Below are 18,499 nucleotides of genomic sequence, written 5' to 3' on the forward strand. Positions count from 1 at the left end.
TAAGGATGATAGGATCAGCCATTAAAACAGGACCATAAGTACAGCCAAATGAGTCTTTCTGTAGTAACTGGAGAGGAAATAGAGCACTCCTGTTGCAGGATAATTTGAAAGGTTAAAGAGGCACAAAACCCATAGTTTGAAAGAATAAAAAAAATGTAATGCAAGTTAAGAAATGTGTGAACAGAAGCGCCAAAAGTGGTGTTACTGTTTCTGTTTAACCAGTAAATTAAACAGAATAGGAAACAGACCTGAAGATAAAGACAAAATAGCTCTAATGATAAACCATAGCACAGCAAGTAATAGTACTTGCAAATAATTTTATTCCAAGGGACCATTTTCTGATGCATTCTCAGAAAGGGAGACAAAGGAAATGTAATCATGGCTGTTTGAAAGGCGTGTTATTTTTACTACTAAACTCTTAAAAATCACTTACAACTAAAGACACCACCTTCAATTTCATTGCAGCATTAGTTATTATCCCAGTTTTGATATAAAAAATGATTGCCCACATAATTAATAACTTAAAACATTGAAAGTTTTGCTGCAGCTCTATTTGGCCAGTATGCACCTTTTAGTTTGTTCAAAGTTAAAATGGTCATGTAATAGCAAGTGTCATAAAAATGCTTGTTACTATTTTTTTAAAGTCTTTTGTACCATTACCTATTAAGAGTAAACTTCAGTTACCAGAATAAAAGTACTTTTTTGTGATGCATTGGCTTTTTTATTGAGACTGTTCATTCAGATTGGCAAGTTTCAATAATTTCCAGTGGGTGTTGGTGAGAAATAACAAGATATCATTCCTGATAGTTAATGTAGCAGTAGAGTATTCTGACAATATAGTCCATTCTAACCAAGTTTTCCATAAACAAGATAAAGTGCATACATTCCATTTAATTAAAGGCAACAAAGTTGTGGACTGAAAAAATAATTCATACTGTAAAACTGAGCACCATGCAAAAAAAACCAACAAAACCCAGCCATTTTAGTGCACCACAGCTAAGTTATTTCTACGTGCGTTGCCAAAAAATAATTTTATTCAAGTGTTTGTTAGCCATAAAAAATTTACAATAGATATTAAAATAATGTTTCCTTTTTAATTAGACTCTGAGAATCATGGATGGATACAATCCTTGAAAGTGAACGTTTAATTTCCCAGTCTAATACATTGCCTTGGCAATACTTGAGTCCATGTGACTTTTAGCCTTTGGATCCAGGCTTTAGGCTTGCAAAAGCTTTAGAATTCTTAAGGGAATGTGAGATTTCATTGAGAAAAGAAATGAAATGGGAGTCCCTCTCTGATTTCTTAGACTCAAAAATAACTACAATGGTAAAATGAGGTTCTGGGCGTGTCAGAAAGTATGTGCTTTGGACTTTGTCATCATAGAAGTGAACAACTTTGTCCAAACTGTTGAGGTCAGAGGTTCTGTCAGTCATAATCATGATTACATTGGGCCAGTGCATAACAGGTCTGTCGTTGGGCAGGGAAACAACAGCAGGGTACTGATCCACTCCCTTCGGAGCTTCTCTGTAGGAATGGGGATGATGATAACCATGTCCCTGAAAACTCTCTGACCCACGATTGTCAAAGATTAAAGAAACATTGACAGCATCGTATTTCCGGATGAAGCTGGAAATTTTTCCAAAATAATCAGGATTAGTTTTAGCAGTCAAAGTTTTCATTTCAGATACAGTTGTTTGTCGGCTGAGTGCCTCATGAAAGTAAAAGCTAAACTTGGCAAGGAGGATGTTTTTGAGTTTCATCAACCAGAGGAAAAGGTGTGGGGGCTGCACAACCTTTTGAGACTGTCCTCCAAACAGGTGTTTCTTGGTCTCCCGCTGTTTCTCAAAAATTTGACCCCATGTCTGCAGTTTTGAGTGAGCACTGTGCAAGTTGACCAGAGATGGGAGGAACTTCCACTCAGAGATCTGAGCCTGTGCCTTTAGAAGATGAGCAAGCACATCTACTTCTAACTGAAAGCTGCTTTCAAGAGGACTGAGAATTGGATGATGAAATCTAGATAACAAAAAACACAAAATGAAAAGAACGTTTTTAGAAATAAAAGAAGTTGTAAATGACAGTGGAAGAATTAACTAGTACATCAACTCTCAAACAAGCAACACTAAAAATAAAAAAGGATAGAGAGTCAAAGTCTGTGTTGATTAATTTAACAATCATTCCTTTCCAAATATGCCAAAATTGTGTTAATAAACATACATAATATTCTCTGTTTGCCAAAAATACAATTGTAACAGCCATTCTTATCAATGCAAAGTCACTTCACATAAATACAAACATTGCAATTTATCTCTTCCAGTCACTAGAATATTTCATTTTCTAAAACTATATTGCTAGATATTTAAATAGTATGTAACTCTGGGTGATAAGATTTTTTAGAGTTATAGGCTAGTTATAATACATTTCTGTCAAAATATCTAACACAGGCTATATTGTCTTCACTGCCTGACAAAATGAATTTGCTTCTTACACAGAAATAGGCATGAGAGCTAATAAATAAAACCATTGCTGCTAACCCTGCTCTTGAACTTTAAAAGTTTCAAACTTCAAATTTCTTTTAAATAATATACTTATGAATATTATTTTTCACCCTTAAAAAAAAGTTTAAAAAATCATTCAAATGTAGTTTTACCAAGTCTTTTGAATTACTGCTGTGGTACAGCTTTCCACTTTACTTTGCTTCATGACTAATAGCTGTTTTAATGTCTCCTTACATAACAAACAAAGATTAAGAGATTTTTGGGGCCAATATTGATAACCAATATTTACGGAGCCATGTCAGCCGATACCAATCCAATTTCCAATATGCAGCCCGATACTTTGAAAAGCAGTGTCCAGCTGGTAAGTCCATTGTGGTAGAAGGGGAGGGAGAAGGAAAGGGGCAAGGGGGCAGATAGAGGCCCCTGTGGTAAGGGAGGAAGTGGAGCAGGGGTAGGCACTGTCCAGCCAGGGTGGGACAGACACAGGATGGAGCTGTGGCTCATCTCGGGGGTATGGGTGGCTCCTGCTGCTGTGCACACCCTGGGAGGGCATGAGGGGGGGCATTTGCCCCCAGATCTGTGCGGGGCAGGGCAGTCTGTTCCTAGCAGGGACTGGGCCAGGCTGTGCTGGAGGCAGGCGGTGGTGGCACTGGGAGGGGGGATTGGAGGGACTGCAGCCACCCCAAAATTTTCTGTAGCCCCCTCAATCCCCCTCCCAGTGCCACCGCCACCCGCCCCAAGCACAGCTTGGCCCAACACCCTGACTGGGAAGAGTCCGGCACAGCACCGGCCCCAGCCCACAGTGGAAGCCTGCCCTCGCCCCGTACACAGATCTAGGGGCACATGTCCCACGTGCCCTCCAGGGGTGTGCGCAACAACAGGAGCCACCCCCCCTCCCTGTGCCTCCTGGACGAAACGCAGCTCCATCCTGTGCCCCGCCCTGGCTAGACAGCACCTTCCCCAGCCCCACGCCCCTTCCCTCCCCCCTCCCCTTCCACCACAACAGACTTACCAGCTGCACGCAGCTCTCCAAGCTGTCAGGCTATGCTTCTCACCGCCTACGGGCTGCACTGCAGCTACGGGGCATTTACAAGCCACATCGGGCCACATCAGGCAAAAAAAGCTGAATTCCAATACAGTCAATTTTCTTTATATCTGTGTCGATCTGATATCAGACCGATGTATCAGCTTACTTCTAAACAAGATCTGTTAAACTGTCGTAATCCAAAGAAGCCATCTCTCAGCCATGACTATTAGCTTGAAAATACACAGGTTGTAAAATAAACTGACAGCTGTGTCCCTAGAACATCTGATGTAATTAAGTCTAACACAGAAATGTCTTGAGGAAGCACAGATACTAAAATATAAAATCTTTTCCAAGACACAGGAATCTATTAAGAACTTTTTAACTTTTGCCATATACTTTTGGTTTTCTGAATCACTATCAAAGAGATACTAGGGTTCTGGTACTTCTTCCTTGTTTACAAAACAGAAGTGATGTTTAGCCTGCATTTAATTTGAAGCCTTCATTCTCCAGCCATAATCATAAAATGCTGATTAGACAGATGCATCACTTCAAAGCATGAAGTTATGCTTAATTGGCTTGTTATTGTAAGCTTTAATTAACACTGGGCATTATGCATCATTTTAGGAATTATTTGTGTGAACGGTCCAGCCAGAACACTAGTTTAGGATTTTCAGAGAGCATACCTGGAGGAGCAATGTTCTCTGAAACAGAGATAGAAACAGCTTGTACCACTGGCTGTTTGCACGCTAGCAGTAAGAGGTGATAAAGAGCTTCAATCTACCTGATCTTCTATGTTTCAGATAGAGGGCACAGAGATGCACATTTTCTCAGGTGTATTTAACAAACAATCATTTTTTTCACTTCTGTTTCGTAGGAAGTTGTTATTTGTTCCCATATAACTCTGACATATGTATTTAAATTTCCAAGAAATACAGTACCTGCAGCTCTTAGTTAAATAAGTTACTGTAACACTCCTTCCTGACCTGGAGAATCTGTTAACTGTACCAGAGATCTAAATAAATCCTGAGCTGTGGGCCAGGAAACCTAGTGGCCACAGCAATGGATTTCTTACACTGCATCAGGCCAATCCTAACAAATTAGAGAAAAGAGAAGGCTGCTCTAATCTACAGACTGGCTGGAAATCACACCCAGAGGTGTGATTTTTTACCCAAAAGGTAAAAGCAGCAGTGTGGCAGGGCACTGTTTGTGCCTGCCACTTTAAGGGCCTGGAGCTGGCAGCTGCCAGGTGCATGATTAGGGCAGCCATTTTGAATCAGGAGCTGCCCATATAAACAGGGCAGTTCTGCTGCTGGAGGCCAGGCAACAATGTTGCTGGGCTGGAGGGCTGCTGGTATCATCTGGAGATAAGGGAGGAGCTGTAGGTGATGGTCAGGAGGCTCCTGGTCCTGGATACAATGTAAAACTGCACCCTGCCAGGAGTGGGTGGCCTGGTGGGGCTCCCAGTAGTGTGGGAGCCCCCAGGAAATGCCAGGCCAGTTACCACCCTGGTGAAAGGCACCTTAACCCCTATCCCCCACAACTGGGTGGGTTACCCTTGTTCGGATGGTCTGGAAGGTGGACCCCAGAGAAAGAGCATGAGCCCATGGACTCACAAACCTGTCTGACATTTCTCCCGACTGGTCAATGCTGGGGCCAGGACCGGAAGGGTCGAAGGGCCAGAGGCCCACCGCGAGGAACGCCCAAGAGCTGACGGCCTGGGGTTCTGACTGGCCTGGAGGTGGGCCAGGGTTAGTAGCCCACGGTCCTGGAGGGGACACCACACCCATGAGGGGGAAGCAGCTCAGGGAGCCATGTTTGCCGAGAATGAAGGCAGATTAGGCCGTCAGAATGGGGGGATCATAGAGGGGTTCAATAGTAGGATTCTGGGGCCCAGCGAGGGGCCGGTGATTATGAGAACTATGGATGCCATCTGTGAGCCTTGGGCTGCAGTGTAAAGGAAGAATGGAGCTGCAGATAGCGCCCCCTGGCATTGGGGCAGGAAACGGGCAGCCTCCTGCTTAATTACATATTTAACTAATTAATTAACAACAAGGCATGGCGGGCGAGAATGCAGGCGGTTAGCCCAGAAACAGTTGGGCAGGCCATGGTTAAATCAGCTCCGAGAAGGCCCCCCCTGTTACAAGCAGCAACCTCTTTTCTCTAGACATCTCCTGCATCACTGACTGAGGCTTTATGCAAACTAAACAGTTTCACCAACACAACTCTCAGCTGCTCTATAGCAGCAAGACCCCTCCTTTCTACCAGCAGAGTAACACAAACTCAATAACCAAAAGGCTTCTGCCACCCACTCCCCAGAAGCAGACAGGAAAGAGTGTGTAGATATGTCCAGGCTTTCTACCAGGTGCTGTGCCTTCTCAGGGTGCACATCACTCTGCTTGCATGGATAATGGAAGGAAGCCACATGGAAATGGCAAGAACTGCATGGACATGCACAATAGGGTAACTAAGGTGCAGGGCAGCAGCCCTGGGCATCAATTTTTGGGGGAGGAAAAAGGGAGTGGAAAAAATAAAAGCTGCTGCCAGCTGACCATGCTGCTGGCCAGGAGCCATCCCTGCTGTAGATCTACCCTGTTCTGCCTCTGGGCATGCACATACTGGTAGTTTCCTTATGGCAGCTGCAGTCTGTAAGCGGAAACCTCCCCAGTATAAATAAGGCTTGGAAGAATGGCACAGGTGCCACTGTGGGGTCTCTGTGCGACTTTAGGTTATGCTCCCACTTTTGCTTCTCTTAGCAGTGCCACCTCTCTTCCCACGCACCCCTTATCTTCTGTATTCAAATCACTGCTTTCTAGTTAAAAGCTTGCTCCCTGAAATCCCTTTATAGCATCTGAGGAAGCAAGCTATTGCTTACAAAAGCTTACACATCTGATTTAGTATGTCTAAGGGCAACTCACCCTGGCTTCTACCTTTAGAATATAGCCAGTTTTGAGGATAATTTAGAACTACATCTGACAACTATCTTTAAGATCTAAAGAGAAGAAAGTTTATGGAAACTATTTAAAAGGACTCTGGGACAGGGATATGAAATGTAGTCTATTAAAAAAGCGAAGATTCCAGGTACTAAACCTATGCCCAAATCACTTTAAAATGAAAAAAAATGACAAAAAGAAAAGGGTAAAGAATTTTGTTCTGACTTGTAAAACAAGCCACATGTAAATGATATTGAGTACAACAAGTAGAGCACACACTTTTCATAAAATACTGGTATGGCAAGACCCTTTTCATCCTTTAAAGCAAGGATGATGCTCCCTGTTCAGGAAGTGCAAAAAACAACTTAGTAGCTCTCTTTTTGTGATGAGCAGAAGCATCCTCATTTTCCTACTAAAAGGGGTTGCATTCTAGTATCAGATTTATCTAACATTTGTTTAATGCATGTAGTCAGAACTGTGTTGCTGTCTTGTGCTTTTAAGCAAGGTTGTTACTTCTGCAGGAAGAGACTTGCTTAGGCCTCATCCTCCTTATCAGAAAACATCATGAAAAAATCTGAGTATTTAATACCAACAAATAAGCACTGACCTTGAGCTGTATTTCTTTAGAATGGATTCCAAAATGTTTACCAGTTCCTCAGAGTTAATGAATTTTTGGGAGCTGAGGGTGTACATTTTTTCATAGAAGTCAGCAATTTCCATCCGAGCCTGAACAAAAAAACAGAGCTGTTCAGACAGGTGAGAAAGCAGCTCTTCCAAGTGAGGAGCTGTTCCTCCTAGTGCATTGCGACCCGTTGTCACCACCTTCTTCAGCTCATTATGCAGAGATGTGTAGATGGTTCGGATGGAGTCCTTTCGGCTGAAGAATGACTGGCCACCTGTTCAGATAAACATGGAGGTATTACCAAAATTCCATGCTTGATCTAGCTTTAGGTAGGTACTCCTACGTGCTCAGATTAAGATGTCTGAGCAGAGAAATACCACATAAAACGATATCTTTCAGAGCAGTTTTTTGGGAATCTAAGTACATGCTACACAATTTCATTAGTAACTGACTTAATTAGTGCTTAATCTCACCAAGAGGTACCCCTATTGTTCCCTGTCCCTTAGCTCCATTTTGCAGGAAGGTCATAATATAAAATAAGCATTTTGCTAGCCTTACTAATATCAGCTGTGACCTGGAAACAGTCTTTTCACTAGAGAGTAGAAACAACCAACTCACTATGCAAATTTAATTATGTGTATTCTTATTAATAATGATAGACTTTTTTCCAATGAATTTTGACCTGACAGTGCACTATAAATACAAAATGCTTTAAAATTTGTAATTACATCTGTGCTTATACCAAAGGTTTCCAAATTCCCTGACAATCTGACAGTAAACCAAAATCCCAAAAGAAGAAAAATACCCGTATGCTCCCAGAAAACAGCACTGCAGATTATGCCATAAAATTAAATGCAAACAAGTACATCTTAAATCACTGAAAACAAGAGGAACAAGAACTTATATATTTTCAGTATCTGCTTGGCAGTGCTGGCCATTTAAATGATATATTTTCAGTATCTCCTTGGCAGAGCTGGCCATTTAAATGATCAGTAAGGGAACAAGACAGATGTTAGGAAAGGACTGTATGAAGGGTCAGTATTATTTAGAAACATGCATTTACAAGTCTAGTGGTGAGATACCACTGCTTTTTAATTTCACCCTGGACCATTACCCCAGAGGTTACCAACCACTGGGCCGTAGCATGGTACCAGGCCGCGAAGGGTTGACTGCTGGGTCATGACACAAACCTGCCTCTTGGATCATGCGTCTGCCTGGGCAAGTGGCTTCCGCTGCTGGCAGTCATGTGCAGAGTTATAGCTGGGCAGTGGGGCAGCCCTGGGAGGGAGGCAGCTGGCTCCGTGCATACCACCTTACTCCTGCCGCCGTGGCTGTGCCCGGCAAAGTGCTACCTACACAGCAGGTGCCCGGCCAGGCCAGACCCCGCAGCCCTGCCCGCAGCTGGGAGCAGGGGGGTGCGGACAGGGAAATGCCCAGGGCAGCGGGCAGGGAGGTGGCTCCGCTGCTTGCTCCTAGGGAAGGCAACGGAGCCCCTTCTTCCACAGCAGCCACAGCTGGGTCCCCCTGGGGCTACTGCCTCCCGCCCCTGTAGGGTCCTCTGGTGCCCACACCTGCAGTGCCCCAACCTGCACCCGAGTACACATTTAAATATGTAAATTAGATTGTTTCTATACCCAGTCCACCAACATTCTTTAAGTGAGTTTGTCAATCCGCGGTATAAAAAAGGTTGAAAACCACTGCATTACCCCACAAGTAAAGACAGAAAATGTGCTATACAGGGAAGTTAAGATCAAGGGCCCAAGAGATCACTTGGTGTAGGGTAAAAAGGGATCAGAGAGAAGAGAATATTGCCCTACTGAATTATTTAACAGCCATGTTGTAGTGTCACATGCAATTATTTAAAGGCAGTTGGTGTGGATATATTTGAACAGTTTCCAAATAATCCAGTACAAAAATGCTTTATGGTAATCTGCAAGAAGAAAAAGTGGGCTTTTGGCTTTTCTTCTCTTTTTGTGTAGTATAAATAGACCTTGAAGAGTTCAAACCTGAAGTATTTGATATTTACATTATAAATCTAGGTTTTGTCTACCCTATCACGATGGGAGAAATAGTGAAACTGAATCTGAAGTGTTCAAAAAGAAATGGACTTTTTCTTCAATTTAGTAAGTAGCAACCTTTCAAGCTAGAGAATTACTTTATTTGCTCCAATAAATAGGCTTAGAAGAGAAACTTTTGAAAGGCATCCCTTTCCCATTTGATGCAAGGAAAAATGTGGTAGTGTGCCGAAGTATAATTAAACACAAATGTTCTCATCTAGGTCTAGATTTCCGCTGCTAAAGCAGAAGTAGCAGACACTGCAACCCAACAGATTAGCTGGCCAGTGCATGGATTTTGCAGGACATATTAATGGAGCTAGTAACCAAAAGTGTGCACATGTACAAAGGACTGAATTAAAATCACTGCACAACTTAAATTCTGGCATCTTCTAGTTTTCTCATGGTTGACCCTGCAACCATAATCACAGAATATTAGGTCTGGAAGGGACCTCAGAAAGTAATTTAATCCAACCCCCTGCTCAAGAGAAATGTTTCTCCAACCTATACTCCAAAAACTTCCAATTACAAAGATTCTACAACCTTTTCTGGTAGCCTGTTCCACTGCAAACTGAGATACCTCCTTCCTCTCCTCTACAGGTAGAATTATTCCAACTGTAAACCTGGAAAGGACCTTACTCCCCAACAGTTTGTTTTACTTCCACTTAAATCACTTACAGCAAGAGCTCTGTTATCCATCATCCCCTGGGAATGGGGTATACCAGTTAATCAAATGTGCACTGTCTGGTGCACTCTGTGGTGCCAGTGCGCCAGGGGACAGGGAGGGGGGCCCCACGCAGGCTGCTTTGCTCTGAGCGGAAGAAGTGAAGGAGAAGAGCTTGGCTCACGGCAGTAAAACCGGAAGTGGAACTTCTGGTTTTGCTTTTGCCGCGTCCCTTGGATGCCAGTTAGCGGAGCTTTCCGGCTGATTAAGTGCCGGATAACACAGCTTTTACTGTATTTGTAATCAAGGTCAGCTCACTGGAGCAAGCAGAGAAACCTGAAACTCTCAGACAGCAAGCTCGTTACAAGAAGCAAAAAAAGATTTTACATTCACAGAACGCTTGAGCCCCAGTACTGGAAACAAATACAGCAAGCCTACATCTCTTGCTTACCTGGAGTCATACTGACTTCAGTGGGACTCCAGATGGGCAGACTGTAGGATCAATAACTTTATTCCTGTCAGACTCATCTGGATGTGTAAGTTGGGAATTTTAAGCGTGTGCATATCCCAGGTTTCTTCTTCATTAAATTCCTTTTTTTAGGCTGAATGATAATATGAGTTTATGGAAAGTCCAGTTCATTTAACATAAATATACAAAAATATTGGAGCTTTAAACTTTACATAACTAATGAAATAACATTTCTCAGGAGTTCAAGTTTTTTAGTAATTGGTAACTGAAAGACTGAATTTTCCAAATAGTAGAGAAATAAAACAAGGAAACGCACACACCCTCATCCTCTCTAGCAGCCTCAAAGCTCTGCAACAAGCCACTTTTACAAATAAAGGCTTGTTCTCTATTCAAAGTCAGCGTGTCTGGTTATTTAACTCCAGCAGGTCTGACACCACTTAACAGTGACAGGCTATTTTTTTTACATTTTAAGCTGCACAACTGTATAATGCAGTTGTGGCACAGGTGATCAACGCTCAGTTTTTGTCTGACCATTATTGCTGATTCCAGATATTGTTACAGTATCTGCTTTCCTAAGGTGACTTTCACACATCTATGTCAGAGAACTTCACGCAGAAAAAAGACAGACATCAACTGAGCATCCAGATGTAAAACTGCAGCACCCAAAGCTGGAAATTTAAAACTTGATTCAATGAAAGTAGAAGTGCCTTCTAAAACAACTGGGTTATCATCATCCTGTTTTATAGTATATTTGATATTCAAATCACTCTCTCAGTTTTCTAAAATGTTCTGTGCATGTCCTTTCACAGCGTCTGATGAAGTGAGCTCTGGCTCACAAAAGCTCATGCTGTTATCTCTCTGATTTAGTCTGTAATATGAACATGTACCCCTGCCACCTCTGTAAGAAAGAACCATGGTATCTTTCAATTCTACATTAATGAACATCAATGACAGGGCATGCATAAATAGTTTAAATATTTGCAAAGCCAGTGTTTCTGTTTTTTTGATCTCCCAACCTTTTAGTGAAAGGCATGGCAAGTGCATGAAACCTGTGTTTACAGGACTCTAAAGAAAGGATTCAGAAGTTAGGGGCTGCTCCGAAATGGCATAGGGAATTTGCAATGCCTTTTCATTTTTAAGCAGTAAGTCCTGATCCATTTTAGGTCAACAGCAATCAAAACTTGCACATATCAATGTGAAAAGCTTCATCTACCAATTGATGCCCTCAGTGGCAAGCTCAAGCAGAGGCAAAAAACTGAATGGATAAAGATGCTATCTTTTCGAACTTAGAAGTGGTCTCCCCAAGTCAGGGCAGGGGCACGCTGGTGGAGCAGAAGCTTCTCCAAACTGCTGCGGTGATTCAGGACATGCAACCAACCAGCACTCCTGTCTCTGGAGCTGTCAATTCTGCCCTTTCCACAAGCACTAAATTTATTCCTTTTAAAAAGACAGCCAGACAGGAAAATGGACTCTTTCCCTCAATCTCATGTAGCTATTAGAAAAGAGACAGCTCGAAGGACAGGGATTCTCAACCTTTATAAAAGCCCCCCCCACCCCAAGGCCCCCTTCAGCAGACACAAGGCAGCCCTTGAAAAGTGCCAATCTTAGCTTGTACTCCATTTTTTACTACAGAAAAACCCGGGAGCAATTTTTCTGGGGCAGCAAGCTCAGAAAGCTCACAACAGAACGGGATGGCTTTAAGGCCTGGGAATGCCTATGCGAGATGTCCATGTTTACTCTGTGAAATGTGTCTGCACACCTCACTGGACTAATGCAGGCACCGGAAAAAGGATGGCACCCCCACCAGGCTCCCAAAGCCCCCCAGGGGGCAAGTGGCTGCCCTGTAGCCCTCCATTCAGGTTCCTGGGGCACAGGCAGGTGGAAAGGGAAAGAGGAGGCCCTTGAGAAAGGCCTGTGGAGCCCCTGGGGGGCACGGACTAGCCCAAGGCAGGGGGCTGTACACAGAGCCTCTTAGCTCCCAGAGGAACAGGTGTGTGTGTTGGGGGGGGGGTTTGCAGAGACCATTTATGACCGTTAGGGACCAAGCAGCCTCGAGGCTCCTATGACGTCAGGGGGAGGGGCAGCAGGGGCCGTTAGGGGTTATTCTGACGTCACTCCCGGCGCCAGGGGAGACGTCGAGGCCCGTCCGCGCCCCTAGCGGGCGGGCGGGCGGGCAGGGCAGCGCCCACGCCCCGCGGCGCCTCCCGCCCGTGAGCAGCGAGCCGGGCCAGCCCCGCCCCCGCCCGGCCGGTACCTAGCTTCTGGCCCAGGAAGGTCATGCTGTGATAGGCCTTCTCGGCGGCCGCCAGGTGCGCCAGGCCGGCCAGCAGCGAGAGCCAGCTGGCGCCCGCGCTCTTGTTGGCCTCCCGCTCCTTCTCCACATTGTCTTTAGCCTTGTCGTACGAGAAGATGCCCAGGTGGGAGAAGAACGTCTCGAGCACCGCCTGCTCCACCGGCACCGGCGCGCCCAGCGGGATCGACTCCCCCATCCCCCGCCCGCCACGTGATACGCGGCTCAGCTGAGGGGCGCCGTGGCGTCACGTGAGCCTGGCCGGTCACGTGAAGCGGGGAGGGAAAACTCCCTGTCTCTTCGCCGTCGGAACTGTCCGCGCGCAGAAAATGGCCGCAGCAGCGGAAGTAGAAGGAATGTTCGGAGTTGCGTGCGGGCGGGGCTTGGCTATTAGCCCCGCCCCCTCGCTCTGGCTCCTCAGCCAGTGCCCGCGGGGCACGTGGGGGGCCGTGGGCGGGGCGGAGGCGCGGGTTCGTGGGGGTGCAGAAATACAGCGACGCTGACAGGACTCGCAACGAAGGAGGTGCTGCCGGTGGGGACGAGCCACCCAGCCAGATCCTGTCCTTGGAAGGGAAGGACGGCAGGATTTGCTCGAGCATTTTTTCAGACTTGCTGTAGGCTTCCTCGCCCCGGATGCTGCCGCCTCGCCAGGGCTTCCCAGGGTGTTGTGGCAGGGTTGATGGGAACTTGTGTAGATTCTCTTGTCTTGGTTGGTTCTGATGGTGTATATAGGACCATAGAAAAAATAGAGTTGGAAGGGATCTCCCACAGTCATCTATCTAGTCCAGCCTCTTGCTCACGGCAGGATCATCCCTGACTATACTATCCCAGTCAAATCTGTTTAATCTGCTTTTGAAAAATTCCAGGGATGGAGATTCCACAGTTTCTCTTTAAGTAGCTTGTTCCAATACTTGATCACCCTTGTAGAAGCTCCTTTTAATCTCCAGCCTAAACTTCCTCCGCTGTAGCTTGAGGCTGTTGTTCCTAGGCCTGTCCCCTACAGCCACAGAGAAAAGCCCACCTCCATCCTCTCTATTATCACCCATCAGCTTTCTGAAGACTGTTATCGAATCCCCCCTCAGTCTTCTCTTCTCCAGTCTAAATAACCCTGGTTCTTTCAGCCTTTTCTCACAAGTTTTGCCTCCTAGGCCTCTAATCATGTTTGTTGTTCTGTATTGGGCTCTTTCTAAACTGTTCACATCCCTCTTGAAGTGTGGGACCCAAAACTGGACACAGTGCTCCTCGTGAGGCCTCATCAGTACTAAATAGAGATGAAGAATCAGTACTCTTGATCTGCAGGTGACACACCTGTTAATATAACCCACTATGCTGTTGGCTTTATGTAGGATATGTCAGGTTGGGTAGCTGCTTCCTAAACACGGTAAGGCTGATATCTATGCCTACTTTGATACTTGTGCATACATCCGCAAGTTGCAGAGGGTATCCTGAGCCTTGTATCTTCACACTGAAAAGCTCTACTCTTCCGATAGAGAAGTACCCCGCTGTGTTCTGGCCTTCTTGGACGAAGACTGGGTCTTGGAATGATGGCCACTTTAATGGGTCGCCACACATTACCGTCAAGCAAGATGTTGTGTCCACTGCACCCAAAGCAACCTGCAGCAGCCATCTGTGTCTCCATTACCAGGGCTGTAAAGGGTTGCCAAGAATTGAAGGTAACTTATAAAGGAAACATTTTATACACCCTAAAATCACACTTGGTCAGTAGAGCTTAGTAATTGACCACAAAAAAATGGAGACTTACCAAAGAATAGGATTTGCCATCCTTAAGCTCTGTCTTTCAGCTAACTTTCACATTGTTCAGACTCCTTACAGGTGGCTGCTCAAACTTGAGGATATGGTGCTTGATGAATATACACAAATTTCAAACCTATAACAGGCACATGGTAATGTTTATCAAGCTCCGTAGCTGTAGGAGTCAAGTAGCCAAATTTGGCCAGACTATTTTGGTTGTGTCCATGATAGTTTAATTATTAGGGAGGGTTACCTTGCCCAATATGGGTCACAGAATATCCACTAGTTCATACGTAGAGTCCTAGATGTATAGGGATCTGGAGAGCCAGTACTGTGCACAGAGGCTGGTGATGTAAATTCCAGACAATCAAAACTGTATATAAAGTGAATGCCATAGTTCTAGCTGTAAGCATATGGGAGATATTTTGTGAATTATGTATCTTTACACAGCTTATGTATTATTATATTGTAGTTGTATACACACACTAAGGTCTTACCAAAGTTGCCAAAAACCTTTGAGGCAGCACAAAAGAATTAGAATGCTAACTGAACTTTTGAAACTTTTTAGCATGAAACACAGGGAGGACTTAATTTATAGGCTATTATACACACCCCATCTTGGAAAATCTAATTAATAGTAAGACAGATGAAGACAAAAAAATCCTCTTTGAAACCAAATCTTTCCCAGTGTTAAATCTGGTCCAGTTGTATGAGGGACCACTAAGTAACTGGTTTCATAGATTCATGGACACTAGGGCTGGAAGGGTCCTCGGAAGATCATCGAGTCCAGCCCCCTGCCCCAGGGGCAGGAAGTCAGCTGGGGTCATAGGATCCCAGCAAGATAAACATCCGAGTTTCTCTTGAAGGCATTCAGAGTAGGTGCTTGAACCACCTCCGACGGCAGGCTACCCCAGACCTTGGGGGCTCAGACTGTAAAGAAGTTCTTCCTTATGTCCAGCCTGAAACAGTCACGGAGCAGTTTGTAACCGTTCAATCTTGTCATATTTGAGATTCAATCCAGATACCTGAAAGTCTTTTTCTTGCCCCTGTGTTTGGTTGTATTTCTCTATGCAACACTTCTATTTCTCCCTTATCCACTTGCTAATATTACAATAAGTATGTTATGCTGTGCCTTTCTGAGTAATTTTCCTTTCTAAAATATAGCAAGTCCCGTCATAGTCAAAGTCCACTTGTCCAGGAGCTAATCTCAGAGTGGCCAGCATGAGAGGTTCTCAATCATCCCAGAACTAAGAAATCACTCAACACTTTTGGTCTTTTATCAAGCAATCAATACCTTTTACTGTATAAACTAGACCCTCTGACACTTCCTTTGGGAACAGGCTTGGAAACACACAGATGTGCTACCACTGCATTCTTTGACTACATACGAAAAGTAGCAGAAAGATTGCTAAACAATTGTGTCTTGTCTTTTCTTATGCTTCTTTCTTCTCTGTTTTGCTGTACAATTGGCTTTGTACTAATACAATCCATTTCTGCTTAGATCATCTGAATAGGTTATTTAATAATGAGTTAATTAATAATGTGATTGACAAAGAGGTACATTTGATGGGCTGCATTGGTTACCTTGTCATTAATCACTTAAGTTCTTCCTTTTGACATGAGTGCCACCTATAGGCCTCACTGGAACATTGATATATATTTGCTGCTCACACAAAGGCTTTGCTAAAGCATTTGTCAGAGTAGGCCTCACCAGCCTACTGATGTATAAATTCCTCACAAAAACAAAACTTGGCTTGTAAACCAGATGTGCATCCCCACCAATAGATAGGAGGGGGAGATGGCTGTACAAGGTAGGAGAATCCAGTACCAGGATGATAAGGCTGGAATGAGACTTCAGGAAAGCCGACTTTGACAAGCTCAGGAGGCTTGTCAGTGAGGCCCTAAGGGACTGTGACCACAGGGAGAGGGGAGTTCAAGAAGAGTGGTTGCTCCTCAAGGGAGTGATCCTCAATGCACAAACTAAGTCTATTCCATCTCGGAGGAAAGGCAGCAAGAGGGCACAGCAGCCCCCCTGGCTCTCCAGGGACCTAGCAGACCTCCTGAGGCTAAAAAGAAAGGCCTACAAAGGATGGAGGATGGGAGTCACCTCCAAGGAGGATTATTCTGCACTGGTCCGGTCCTGTAGGGAGCAGACCAGGAAAGCCAAGGCTGCAACTGAACTCCAGCTAGCTTTGAGCATCAAGGACAATAAAAAGTCCTTTTTCAGATATGTGGGGAGCCGGAGGAAAAGCAGGGGCAACGTTGGACCCCTGCTGAACCAGATGGGGCAACTGACAACTGACGCCCAGGAAAAAGCCAACCTATTAAATAGGTACTTTGTGTCGGTCTTTCATCAGCCCCATGGGACGCCCGTGCCCGCTACAGGGCCGGGAAGTCCGGGTGAGGGTGATCCCCTGCCCTCCATTAATGCTGACTTTGTGAAGGAACATCTTGAGAAGCTGGATACCTTCAAGTCAGCCGGCCCTGACAATCTTCACCCCAGGGTACTCAAGGAGCTGGCGAGCATCATAGCCCAGCCTCTAGCGCGGATCTTTGAAAACTCTTGACGCTCTGGTGTAGTGCCCGAAGACTGGAAGAAGGCCAACGTGGTGCCTATCTTCAAGAAAGGGAGGAAAGTGGATCCGGCTAACTATAGGCCCATCAGCCTGACTTCTATCCCGGGGAAGATCTTAGAAAAGTTTATTAAGGAGGCCATCCTTAATGGACTGGCTGACGCCAACATCTTAAGGGATAGCCAGCACGGGTTTGTTGCGGGTAGGTCTTGCTTGACCAATCTCATTTCCTTCTACGACCAGGTGACCTATCACCTGGACAAGGGAGATGAGATTGATGTCCTATATCTTGACTTCAAAAAAGCCTTCGATCTGGTGTCCCATGATCGTCTATTGGAGAAACTGGCCAATTGTCGCCTTGGGTCCCCCACGATCCACTGGCTGGAAAATTGGCTCCGGGGTCGGACCCAGAGGGTGGTAATTGATGGAAGTCACTCATCGTGGTGTCCTGTGACCAGTGGGGTCCCCCAGGGCTCTGTCCCTGGACCCATACTGTTCAACATCTTCATTAATGATGTGGACACTGGAGTCAGAAGCGGACTGGCCAAGTTCGCCGATGACACCAAACTTTGGGGCAAAGCATCCACACCAGAAGACAGGCGGATGATCCAGGCTGACCTGGACAGGCTCAGCAAGAGGGCGGATGAGAATCTGATGGTGTTCAACGCCGATAAATGCAAGGTTCTCCACCTTGGGAAAAAAAACCCGCAGCATCCTTATAGGCTCGGCAGTGCTATGTTGGGTAGCACTATGGAAGAAAGAGACTTGGGGGTCATCATTGACCACAAGATGAACATGAGCCTGCAATGCGATGCTGCGCCTAGTAAAGCGACCAAAACGCTGGCTTGCATCCATAGATGCTTCTCAAGCAAATCCCGGGACGTCATTCTCCCCCTGTACTCGGCCTTAGTCAGGCCGCAGCTGGAGTACTGCGTCCAGTTTTGGGCTCCACAATTCAAAAAGGATGTGGAGAAGCTTGAGAGAGTCCAGAGAAGAGCCACGTGCATGATCAGAGGTCAGGGAAGCAGACCCTACGATGACAGGCTGAGAGCCCTGGGGCTCTTTAGCCTGGAAAAGCGCAGGCTCAGGGGTGATCTGATGGCCACCTACAAGTTTATCAGGGGTGACCACCAGTATCTAGGGGCACGTTTGTTCACCAGAGCGCCCCAAGGGATGACGAGGACGAATGGTCACAAACTACTACAAGATCGTTTCAGGCTGGACATAAGAAAGAATTTCTTTACTGTCCGAGCCCCCAAGGTCTGGAACAGCCTGCCACCGGAGGTCGTTCAAGCGCCTTCATTGAACACCTTCAAGATGAAACTGGATGCTTATCTTGCTGGGATCCTATGACCTCAGCTGACATCCTGCCCTTTGGGCAGGGGGCTGGACTCGATGATCTTCCGAGGTCCCTTCCAGCCCTAATGTCTATGAAATCTATGAGAACACCCAGGTCAGAATGTGAAGCAAGCCCCTGGTACAGGATGGTTTGAGATGTTTAAGGTACAGATGGAATGCAATATGTAATTTGTTTTAATCATTGTATAAAAAGAGAATTGGAAAGCAAAAAAACTTTGTAGAGGCCTGGGGGAGCCTGCATAGTGATGTGCCAACTACCTTGT

General features: G+C 45.4%; 1 protein-coding gene across 3 annotated transcripts; it reads right to left on the reverse strand.

Moving 5' to 3' along the window:
• Positions 1-297: 297 nt before the first annotated feature.
• Positions 298-12,885, reverse strand: KICS2 (KICSTOR subunit 2). 3 transcript variants are annotated; one of them, XM_059726056.1, is made up of 4 exons: positions 12,517-12,585; positions 10,245-10,395; positions 7,061-7,349; positions 298-2,014 (listed from the first exon to the last, which is right to left on the reverse strand). In XM_059726056.1, exons 2-4 carry the CDS (start codon positions 10,252-10,254, stop codon positions 1,198-1,200), a joined length of 1,116 nt encoding a protein of 371 aa, XP_059582039.1. In that variant the 5' UTR covers positions 10,255-10,395; positions 12,517-12,585; the 3' UTR covers positions 298-1,197. The 3 variants fall into 3 exon arrangements, with proteins under 3 accessions (XP_059582039.1, XP_006263639.1, XP_006263641.1); XM_006263577.4 differs by lacking the exon at positions 10,245-10,395 and having other exon boundaries at positions 12,517-12,885; XM_006263579.4 differs by lacking the exon at positions 12,517-12,585 and having other exon boundaries at positions 10,245-11,803.
• Between the last annotated feature and the right edge of the window lie 5,614 nt (positions 12,886-18,499).

Source organism: Alligator mississippiensis, chromosome 4, assembly GCF_030867095.1.
Source record: "Alligator mississippiensis isolate rAllMis1 chromosome 4, rAllMis1, whole genome shotgun sequence".
Classification (NCBI taxonomy): domain Eukaryota; kingdom Metazoa; phylum Chordata; order Crocodylia; family Alligatoridae; genus Alligator; species Alligator mississippiensis.

What these genes read in the sequence shown, in the direction of transcription:
- KICS2 (XM_006263577.4), bottom strand. Translation starts at nt 12,751, where the DNA reads ATGGGGGAGTCGATCCCGCTGGGCGCGCCGGTGCCGGTGGAGCAGGCG. An exon ending in CTTCCTGGGCCAGAAGCTAG is followed by an intron (nt 7,350 to 12,516) that starts GTACCGGCCGGG and finishes TTATCTGAACAG; the next exon opens with GTGGCCAGTCATTCTTCAGC. An exon ending in CTAAAGAAATACAGCTCAAG is followed by an intron (nt 2,015 to 7,060) that starts GTCAGTGCTTAT and finishes TTTGTTATCTAG; the next exon opens with ATTTCATCATCCAATTCTCA.